A 12,062-nucleotide genomic window follows, 5' to 3' on the forward strand; every position below is an offset into this window, starting at 1 on the left:
CCCAGTCCCTATGTTTTCATGCATAGTTGAGTAGTATAGCCTTGTTTCCACATTGGAGATATTGCTTTTTGGCCGCAATTCTTTCATGAAGACCACTTCTGTCTAGAGTCTGGCCAGTAAATGGGTGTACCTGGGCCCCACTGGTTTCTACCAGTTCTGCGCTGATGACACTACTGGACATTTTTCGATGTCAAAGAAAAGTAAGCATGATGTCATGGGGAGAAATACAAGAGAGTATGGGAAAGCTGGATAGAAAATTCTATGACAGCTTCAGGTTAAATAAGTTATAAGGGGAAGATAACCACACCATGGAATAAAGGAAGGCAGGGAGATGGGCGTAAAAGGTATTTGAGTTAGGTGAAATTAATGTGAAATGGAATTTTAAGGAGGCTCCAGAAGAGAGCAGGTAAATGTTAAATGTATAATGTGAATGTATTGTATATGTGTATGTATGTTTACTTCTTTTTTTGTATGAAAAAAAAAAAAGAAAAATAATAAAGAGATTTGGAAAAAAAAGCATGACGTGTCTTTCATCTGCTGTATTAAAGAGGAGGTCCAACCCCCCCCCCCCCCCCACGAAAACACAAATACTGCAGCAGCTGACTTTGAATATATGGACACTTACCTGTCCAGGGAGCCCGCGATGTCGACCTCGAACTTCGGATTGGCTGTCAGGTTCAGCCACCGCCATTCCTGGTACGTAAACCCAGCAGTGAAGTCTTTCAGCTTCACATGAAAAAGGTGAGGGGTTCCGCGCAACCTAGCACGCGGACATGGTGAAAGTGCTAAGTATAAATAAATAAATAAATAAATATAAATACTGATCAGTGTTAACACAAACACGAGCAAGTGACAGCTCAATCCAATCCAGTGAAGGAGTGCAAATATCCAAACATCAAAATAAAAATTCTATATATACAATGTATATAAAATATAATAAGCAGTGAATATAAAAGGGTATATACATATAAAAATAAATATATGAATGTATATAGTAAAGTCTATAGCCGTGAAAGAGTGTCCATTCATAGGATGAGAAATAAATAAATAAATAAATCAATCTGGTGATCCAGTGCTAGTGTTGATTCTTTAAATAAGCATAGGCTGCCAGAAGAGATGTAGCTGATGTGATCACAAGACAATCCAATAAATAGTGTTGATAGATGGGTGTAATAATCCCTCCCTGAGCTCCCGGGACTCTTACCTCCGCACAGAAAATCAAGTGCATCCACTATAAGTATCTCGACCAGACCTCCGTGTGTATGTGCCACTAATCCTCCTTAGATCTCCATGACAGGGTCCTCTTATCCGTTCAAACAGTCAGTGTGCCCAGGAGAGGAAACAGGGGAAACACAAAAACAAAGGAGGGGACTCCAATCGTGAAGTAGTAAGCACAAGCTGGTATTTATTAAAGAGGAAAAAGCTGCGCTTACATGTGTTCTAAAAATATACAGCAAGGAACTTTTAAAAAACGAGCGGCGTTTCAGGCGCCTGTATACGTCACTCCAGGTGTACGTCCTCCCGTCCAATCCCTACGCGTTACGACACGTGTCACGTGTCTTCATCTGGGGAATCTGATTGGCGGTTGTGGTCTTGTTTATGTATCCGAGCGACCGGAAGTAATGGCGTGGCCATTTTATCGGAGTCCAAAGTCTAACATATAGACTGCCCATTCATTATAATGCATAGCAGAAAGCATCACTCAATATGACGCTGCGGCTTACAATAACTAAATTGTGGGATCTCGTCTGTTAGCAATGCTAAAGTAGTGGATCATATTCGTCCCAAAAGGGAGGGAGTGGAAAGCGCGTACATGTAAAAAATTAATATATATAATAATATATATATATAATAAAAATGATTTGGTGTAAAAGAAATAGCAATGTATATATCGGTCCGTTGGCGGTACATCATGCTAACCTCAGGTTAAGACCAGCAAGAACGTCATCCAGCTGGTCAAACCATGATGGCGCTTTTCATTTATGTGTCTACAATTACACCAATAATACAAATAGGCATCTTGCATAAATGTATATCAGAAAACATACATATGCCATACAATTAGATAATTAAAAAAATTATTATTAAATAAAATATGTATATACAGGCCGGGAACAAGTAGAGAATACACAACCTTATAAACGTCTCTCCATGGTAAAATAGATATATATATATATACACGGCACAGTGTCCTATACATATATAAATAAAATTAATGATTTTAAAAATAATGATTTTAAAAATATATAAAATATATAATTAGAAGATTATATATAAAATGTAATAAAAGAAGTGTATATAATATAATATAGGGAGGTCGCACACCTAGTTTGTCGCATGATAGTCAACATCTATGCGTTTTATAACATCAATATGAATGATCACAGTGGTAAATATGAATAAAAGTATTAAAATAAAAAACTTCAAAATACTGTACAATATATGAAATCAAAAATTGCTTAAGAAGCAGTTGAGGTCAAATTCAACATTCATTCCTCCTGGTACTAGTGTTCGCATACGATGTATCCATTTGGATTCTTTTTGGCTGATTGTGCGAATCTTATGGCTCCCTCTCCATGAGGGGTTGTATTTCTCAACCCCCCAAAATTGGAGTTGGGTAGTGTCTCTATTATGGACCTGGTCAAAGTGTCTAGAGACACTATGTTTAGGGTAGCCATTAATAATATTGTCTATATGTTCGCCAATCCGTACCTTAAGGGCTCTTTTTGTCCTCCCAACATATTGGAGGTTACAACTGCATTGCAACACATACACGACACCTTCAGTATGACACCCAATAAAGTCCCTAATCACATGATTTTCTCCTGTGTTTGTAGCTATAAATTCCGTACGTTTTCTCTGGAATCTCTGTGCTTTACGACATGCCCTACAGTTCTTGCAAGGGTAAAAACCTTTTCCCGAGAAAAACGTGTATCCTGGTTTCGGTGGTGGTCCAACTACCGTTTTAACAACCAGGTTTCTCAGAGTAGGTGCTCTCTTATAGACTATCCGAGGTTTCTCTGGAAGTAAACATCCTAGATCTTTATCTCCTTTCAAGATGTGCCAGTGTTTTCTTATTAATTTGGCTACATCTTTGTACTGAGAATTATAGTCGAGGATGAGCACCGGTGCGGCTTGTTGTGAAATACTTTTGGGTTTATTATGTAACATCTCATTCCTATCGAGTTTCCTCACCAACTCTATTTGGTCACTGATCCATGATTCTTCATATCCTTTATCCTTAAATCTAGAACCAATGATACCCGCTTGTAGTACAAAATCACTCTCTTTCGTGCAGTTCCTTCTCAATCTGACAAGCTGTCCCCTGGGGATATTAAAAAGCCAAGGTTTAAAATGGCAACTGTCCAGTGAGAGGTAGCTGTTAGTATCCACGTTTTTAAAGAAATTCTTAGTAATTAACTTATCATTTTCTATGCTAATGTTCAGATCTAGAAAATCTACAGATTTCTCATCGATCTTCCACACCAGGGTGATGTTCTTGTCGTTTCTATTGAGTCCTTCCAGGAAGTTCTCCAGACTCTCCCTACTCCCGTTCCACAGGATAATCAGGTCGTCTATATACCTTTTATAGAGAGATAATTCCACTGGGGTATTCTCATAGATAGCCGATTCTTCCCATAGTGCCATAAAGGCATTTGCCACACTAGGTGCAAATTTAGCACCCATGGCAATGCCAATTGCCTGATTATAATAATTATGGTCATACCAGAAGTAGTTAGACTTGAGGCAGAAATCAAGGCATTTGATGAGAAACTTTCTCTGTTTACAGATAAGACTACTAAAATTTCGTAAAAGCCACTTAGTGGCAAAGCAGGCGTCATGGTGTTGTACAATGGTGTACAAGGATGTAACATCTGCCGTGGCCAGTAGTGTTCTTCCTTCACAGACTGGCACTGTATCCAATAATTGTAATATATGCTTCGTATCTTTCAAGTAAGCAGGTGTCGCTTGGACGGCAGGTTGGATAAAATGGTCAATATACTGACCCATCCTTGACGTTAAGGAGTCAATTCCATTGACTATGGGTCTCCCTGGTGGGTCTTCGCGGGATTTGTGTATCTTAGGAATGGTGTAAATTACTGGTATCCGACACATTTCTGGCAATAGAAATGTGGCTTCTTTCTTATTTAGGATCTCCTTTTTCTTTCCCAGATCTATAAGTAATCTCAACTCTTTTTTATATTTAGATGTGGGGTTACCCAAAAGCTTCACATAAGTATTGCCATCTTGTAGTTGTCTATTCAACTCACTCTGATACTGTTCTTTTGATTGTATTATGACTGCTCCGCCCTTATCTGCAGGACGGATAACAATATCGCTTCTTTCTGTGAGTAGTTTAATACCTTTCCTTATATGTATCGGATCATTTCTTTTCTTTAGTTTCAGAGACTCCAGGTCTTGTAAAACTAGCTTCTTAAAAACATCGAGCGGGAACGCGATTCCAAGCGAAAAAGAGAGTAGTCGGCAGTAATGTGGTCAATCTCAGTGGGAAATCCATTACTGCAGAAGAGCTGGCAGTTCTGGATAAGGGACTTAAACATGCCCCAACTAAAAACCTCAATAAATTTGAAACGTACATCGGAATACAGAAATATGTGAGGAAACTCACTATTAAGAAAGCAATTCTCAATAACCCTTTTACATCGAGTAATGCACCGTCCACTACAATGATTGGACCACTACATAGCACCTTAAGAAACAATTCTGTATACAACCCACAGGTCTCTAACAATCAATATATTGATGTTTTTAAGAAGCTAGTTTTACAAGACCTGGAGTCTCTGAAACTAAAGAAAAGAAATGATCCGATACATATAAGGAAAGGTATTAAACTACTCACAGAAAGAAGCGATATTGTTATCCGTCCTGCAGATAAGGGCGGAGCAGTCGTAATACAATCAAAAGAACAGTATCAGAGTGAGTTGAATAGACAACTACAAGATGGCAATACTTATGTGAAGCTTTTGGGTAACCCCACATCTAAATATAAAAAAGAGTTGAGATTACTTATAGATCTGGGAAAGAAAAAGGAGATCCTAAATAAGAAAGAAGCCACATTTCTATTGCCAGAAATGTGTCGGATACCAGTAATTTACACCATTCCTAAGATACACAAATCCCGCGAAGACCCACCAGGGAGACCCATAGTCAATGGGATTGACTCCTTAACGTCAAGGATGGGTCAGTATATTGACCATTTTATCCAACCTGCCGTCCAAGCGACACCTGCTTACTTGAAAGATACGAAGCATATATTACAATTATTGGATACAGTGCCAGTCTGTGAAGGAAGAACACTACTGGCCACGGCAGATGTTACATCCTTGTACACCATTGTACAACACCATGACGCCTGCTTTGCCACTAAGTGGCTTTTACGAAATTTTAGTAGTCTTATCTGTAAACAGAGAAAGTTTCTCATCAAATGCCTTGATTTCTGCCTCAAGTCTAACTACTTCTGGTATGACCATAATTATTATAATCAGGCAATTGGCATTGCCATGGGTGCTAAATTTGCACCTAGTGTGGCAAATGCCTTTATGGCACTATGGGAAGAATCGGCTATCTATGAGAATACCCCAGTGGAATTATCTCTCTATAAAAGGTATATAGACGACCTGATTATCCTGTGGAACGGGAGTAGGGAGAGTCTGGAGAACTTCCTGGAAGGACTCAATAGAAACGACAAGAACATCACCCTGGTGTGGAAGATCGATGAGAAATCTGTAGATTTTCTAGATCTGAACATTAGCATAGAAAATGATAAGTTAATTACTAAGAATTTCTTTAAAAACGTGGATACTAACAGCTACCTCTCACTGGACAGTTGCCATTTTAAACCTTGGCTTTTTAATATCCCCAGGGGACAGCTTGTCAGATTGAGAAGGAACTGCACGAAAGAGAGTGATTTTGTACTACAAGCGGGTATCATTGGTTCTAGATTTAAGGATAAAGGATATGAAGAATCATGGATCAGTGACCAAATAGAGTTGGTGAGGAAACTCGATAGGAATGAGATGTTACATAATAAACCCAAAAGTATTTCACAACAAGCCGCACCGGTGCTCATCCTCGACTATAATTCTCAGTACAAAGATGTAGCCAAATTAATAAGAAAACACTGGCACATCTTGAAAGGAGATAAAGATCTAGGATGTTTACTTCCAGAGAAACCTCGGATAGTCTATAAGAGAGCACCTACTCTGAGAAACCTGGTTGTTAAAACGGTAGTTGAACCACCACCGAAACCAGGATACACGTTTTTCTCGGGAAAAGGTTTTTACCCTTGCAAGAACTGTAAGGCATGTCGTAAAGCACAGAGATTCCAGAGAAAACGTACGGAATTTATAGCTACAAACACAGGAGAAAATCATGTGATTAGGGACTTTATTGGGTGTCATACTGAAGGTGTCGTGTATGTGTTGCAATGCAGTTGTAACCTCCAATATGTTGGGAGGACAAAAAGGGCCCTTAAGGTACGGATTGGCGAACATATAGACAATATTATTAATGGCTACCCTAAACATAGTGTCTCTAGACACTTTGACCAGGTCCATAATAGAGACACTACCCAACTCCAATTTTGGGGGGTTGAGAAATACAACCCCTCATGGAGAGGGAGCCATAAGATTCGCACAATCAGCCAAAAAGAATCCAAATGGATACATCGTATGCGAACACTAGTACCAGGAGGAATGAATGTTGAATTTGACCTCAACTGCTTCTTAAGCAATTTTTGATTTCATATATTGTACAGTATTTTGAAGTTTTTTATTTTAATACTTTTATTCATATTTACCACTGTGATCATTCATATTGATGTTATAAAACGCATAGATGTTGACTATCATGCGACAAACTAGGTGTGCGACCTCCCTATATTATATTATATACACTTCTTTTATTACATTTTATATATAATCTTCTAATTATATATTTTATATATTTTTAAAATCATTATTTTTAAAATCATTAATTTTATTTATATATGTATAGGACACTGTGCCGTGTATATATATATATATCTATTTTACCATGGAGAGACGTTTATAAGGTTGTGTATTCTCTACTTGTTCCCGGCCTGTATATACATATTTTATTTAATAATAATTTTTTTAATTATCTAATTGTATGGCATATGTATGTTTTCTGATATACATTTATGCAAGATGCCTATTTGTATTATTGGTGTAATTGTAGACACATAAATGAAAAGCGCCATCATGGTTTGACCAGCTGGATGACGTTCTTGCTGGTCTTAACCTGAGGTTAGCATGATGTACCGCCAACGGACCGATATATACATTGCTATTTCTTTTACACCAAATCATTTTTATTATATATATATATTATTATATATATTAATTTTTTACATGTACGCGCTTTCCACTCCCTCCCTTTTGGGACGAATATGATCCACTACTTTAGCATTGCTAACAGACGAGATCCCACAATTTAGTTATTGTAAGCCGCAGCGTCATATTGAGTGATGCTTTCTGCTATGCATTATAATGAATGGGCAGTCTATATGTTAGACTTTGGACTCCGATAAAATGGCCACGCCATTACTTCCGGTCGCTCGGATACATAAACAAGACCACAACCGCCAATCAGATTCCCCAGATGAAGACACGTGACACGTGTCGTAACGCGTAGGGATTGGACGGGAGGACGTACACCTGGAGTGACGTATACAGGCGCCCGAAACGCCGCTCGTTTTTTAAAAGTTCCTTGCTGTATATTTTTAGAACACATGTAAGCGCAGCTTTTTCCTCTTTAATAAATACCAGCTTGTGCTTACTACTTCACGATTGGAGTCCCCTCCTTTGTTTTTGTGTTTCCCCTGTTTCCTCTCCTGGGCACACTGACTGTTTGGACGGATAAGAGGACCCTGTCATGGAGATCTAAGGAGGATTAGTGGCACATACACACGGAGGTCTGGTCGAGATACTTATAGTGGATGCACTTGATTTTCTGTGCGGAGGTAAGAGTCCCGGGAGCTCAGGGAGGGATTATTACACCCATCTATCAACACTATTTATTGGATTGTCTTGTGATCACATCAGCTACATCTCTTCTGGCAGCCTATGCTTATTTAAAGAATCAACACTAGCACTGGATCACCAGATTGATTTATTTATTTATTTATTTCTCATCCTATGAATGGACACTCTTTCACGGCTATAGACTTTACTATATACATTCATATATTTATTTTTATATGTATATACCCTTTTATATTCACTGCTTATTATATTTTATATACATTGTATATATAGAATTTTTATTTTGATGTTTGGATATTTGCACTCCTTCACTGGATTGGATTGAGCTGTCACTTGCTCGTGTTTGTGTTAACACTGATCAGTATTTATATTTATTTATTTATTTATTTATACTTAGCACTTTCACCATGTCCGCGTGCTAGGTTGCGCGGAACCCCTCACCTTTTTCATTTATATATTTGTGTATTGTAAACACTTTAGGTTTTGCAGCAACTTATTGACACATTTTGTTTAGGGTTTATTCATTGAGTGTCTATAGTAGCGCATAAGCACTGTCACTTCTTTCAGCTTCACAGACGGCCCCCTACTGCGCAAAGCATGCTGCACTCTCTAATTTCTTCCGATGGCGGAGGAAGGAAGAGGCGGCTTGAATTTCCGGGAGATGGTACCGTGGATGCAATATTCCCACTATCACCTCACAAGGCAATAGCCAGTAGAAGCTTGGTACTTGGTGAAGTAGATGTGTCCTGGGACCCAGTGTCCATCACTTTTACCTTTTCACCAGCATTTATGTCACTACTAATAGTGCCTTGCAGCATTGTGTCCATTGGGATTTTGGTCCTGGGACCCTCCTCTTATTCCTGTTTTGTACCCCATACAGTTGATAGGTCCATTTCTGCATTCTCCCCCTTGGCCGCCGTGGGAGACATCCTCCTCGGGTGGCTCTGGCATCTGAGCTGACGGGATACCTGTTCCTAGAACTTCTCCTGACGAAGCAACGCATGTCACGAAGCTAGTAGAGGCCCCCTTTATCGTGACCCCTACATCCACCGGGATCTCCCCAAGGGGATTGTAGTTTCGGTGACACATATGGTTATCACAATATTTGTATTGTTTTTTATTGTTTTTGTTGTTTGATGTTTTTATTTTATTTTTGATACTATGTTAATAAATGTACTTCATTTTTGATATATCTACTCTCTCCGAGTCTATCTACTTTGGGTTCTTTTGGGTTTTGGGGTCCCTTAACCCCCTTAGCGGTATTCCCGAGCGTCTCAGGGTTGTTTTTCAATGCAAAAATCGGTAACCCCGAGTCACGCTCGGGGTAGATGTGCAGAGCCTGCAGCGCGCGCTGGCTTACCTTTTCCAGCCAGGGTTACTGTACTTACCTTGTCCCTGGATCCTGCGATGCATCCCCGCTGTGTGAGCGAGTGGCGTCCTCCATTCGATTCACACAGTGCCCGCGTGCCGCCGATCTCCGTTCCCTGCGGCGTTACGACGCACGGGGCGGAGACCGGCGGCAAATTCAAAAAAGTAAACAAACACATTACATACAGTATACTGTAATCTTATAGATTACAGTACTGTATGTAAAAAATACACACCCCCTTGTCCCTAGTGGTCTGCCCTGTGTCCTGCATGTAGTTTTATATAATAAAAAAAAAAATGTTGTGCCTGCAAACTGTATATTGTCCATAGCAAACAAAAGTGTCCCTTTATGTCAAAAGTGATTTTAGAGCAGCTAGAAAACAGCGATAATAAATTATAATCACTTGCAGAATTGAACGATAGCGATTTGTGGGAAAATTCGTCATAAAAAAATAAAAGTAATGACAGCGACAATTCTGCAACTGAGCAAATTTCAGTGATTTTGATTTGATTACATTATTGAATAATTTTTATTATAATTACATTATCATTTGTTATAATTATTTATAGTTATTTATTATATTATAATTTTATGATTTGGTGTTTCAAACTTTATCATACCCGGGATGCCTATTAGACTCTTGTTTGGACAGATTTAAGTGAGCTATTCCTAAGAATTGCAGGCCTACAGTATAAAACGCAGAATTTCCATGCAAAATAATTGTACCGCTTTTGGTACATAATTCCAGACAGAATCATACCGCCAGGGAGGTTAAGCCCTATCTCTATTTAATTAAGTCTAGGATGATGGTACCACTATTAACTAAACTATGTATATTTTACCAAAGAGGCTAACAATTAATACATATGAAATTAATGATCATTAGCACCTGCTTGGAATTATTTGTTAATCGTTAGTTAATCAGTGTGTGAAAGTATAAGAATTGATGCTGTTTTGAAGCCAAAATGTAGACACACCAAATATTGATTTAATTTAGATTTTTCCTTTTTCCCTAACTTTGTATTTTGTAAAATGATAAAAATAAACAATTAAAATATGTATTTTTGAAAGCATTCTTACTTACCAGCATTTTTTCACACCTGCTTAAAACTTTTGCACAGTACTCTATCTATCTATCTATCTATCTATCTATCTATCTATCTATCTATCTATCTATCTATCTATCTATCTATCTATCTATTTATCTATGTGTGTATATTTGTGTGTTTTTCCACCTAGCAATAGGGTTGCTTTAGATAAATGCATGTATGGGGGTGTCTTTCATTCAAAAAGGGGACTGCTTAGAGATTGTACAAACAGGATGTTTTGATGTACACACACCTTACAAAGTCTTCTTTCAACCAGAGTTTCTGCATTTTTATTATAGAATATTATACATTTTGTACCCAGCCTTTGATTGCAGCATGTGTAGCAGTTACTGTACCACTGTAAAAAAAGATTGCACACCGTATAATATATACAGTATATATACTATATATGCATACTGATAAAACATATAATTACTGTATTTATCGGCATATAACACGCACAGGCTTATAACACGCACCCTAACTTTAAGTGGGAAGTTTCAGGAAAAAAATGTTCCACACCCCCCTGCATATAACACGCAGGCACAGTTTACCCTCTATTTTCAGGGTAAAAAAGTGAGTATTTTACACCAATAAATACAGTAATTAGGAATTCTAGAGAATGTTAAATATGACAAGAAATCCAAGCCAAAAAGTCAAGCAGGACATGTTCATATAAGTAACTTACCAATTTTAGCATAGGAAGCCAGGATGATCCATAGGGTGATTTCATAAGGGATTTGGACCAGGCTATAATCCGCAGAAAAGGCATGGATTCTTTCCTCTACTTCTGTTTTTTCTGTAATCCCTGCAGTCATATCTGTGCTTCCACTTGTGCTGTTTAGAATCATTAGTAGAATAAGAAAGTGGAGGCTTTCCATTCTCAAGCAGTAATTAAGGCTTTCTACGTACTATAACAAAAATGATTTCAAGAAGCACCATCTCATCCACTTAAAATGGTATTTGCAGTGCTCATTGGTACTTTCTATAAGCTCATGTCATTTTTGTTACAGAGGAAGAAAGCAAAACACAAAATGTGCAGGAGGCAATTCTTTCAGTATTAGGGTTGGAAATTATGTTCCTGTTTGTTGAAGGAGTCACCTGGTCAGAGTATTTGTTTAAGATAGGAGTCATTTTCTTTGATTGAAAAGCATATACTATTCGGTGGGAGGTTTGTCCCGTGCAAGTTAGTCCGCCCAATTTTTACAGGTGTTATTGTGAAACCTGGCACACTTAGTGCTCTAGGATCAGAAGCAGTGTATTATGACTAGGTGTGGTGCATATGCTTTGACAGTCAGTGTTTACACATAACAATATTGCCACCTTGTGAACAGCTAAGTAAGTGCCACTTTGATATTATCAAATACAATAATGACAATTGCAGTACTGTAGAATTTGTTAATATTTTTGTTTGAGCATTACATACAATTTACATCAAGCACTCACAGATTTATTAACATAATAATAATAATAATAATAATAATTATAATAATAATAATAATAATATATTAATTAATTTTTATAGTGAATAGAATGATTCAGTAATGTCTAAAGGATTTGGGGGTTATTTACTAAAGG

General features: G+C 37.9%; 1 protein-coding gene across 1 annotated transcript in view; it reads right to left on the bottom strand.

Annotated features, from left to right (window-relative positions):
- Positions 1-11,669, bottom strand: part of LOC120926473 (sodium/hydrogen exchanger 4-like) — a 91,270-nt gene extending 79,601 nt beyond the window's left edge. Inside the window, exon 1 of the mRNA XM_040336410.1 lies at positions 11,173-11,669. Coding sequence (XP_040192344.1) covers positions 11,173-11,365 — 193 coding nt within the window. The 5' untranslated portion in view covers positions 11,366-11,669. The remainder of the gene's footprint in view (positions 1-11,172) is intronic.
- Positions 11,670-12,062: the final 393 nt, after the last annotated feature.

The sequence above is a fragment of the Rana temporaria genome, chromosome 2, assembly GCF_905171775.1.
Source record: "Rana temporaria chromosome 2, aRanTem1.1, whole genome shotgun sequence".
Lineage (NCBI taxonomy): Eukaryota > Metazoa > Chordata > Amphibia > Anura > Ranidae > Rana > Rana temporaria.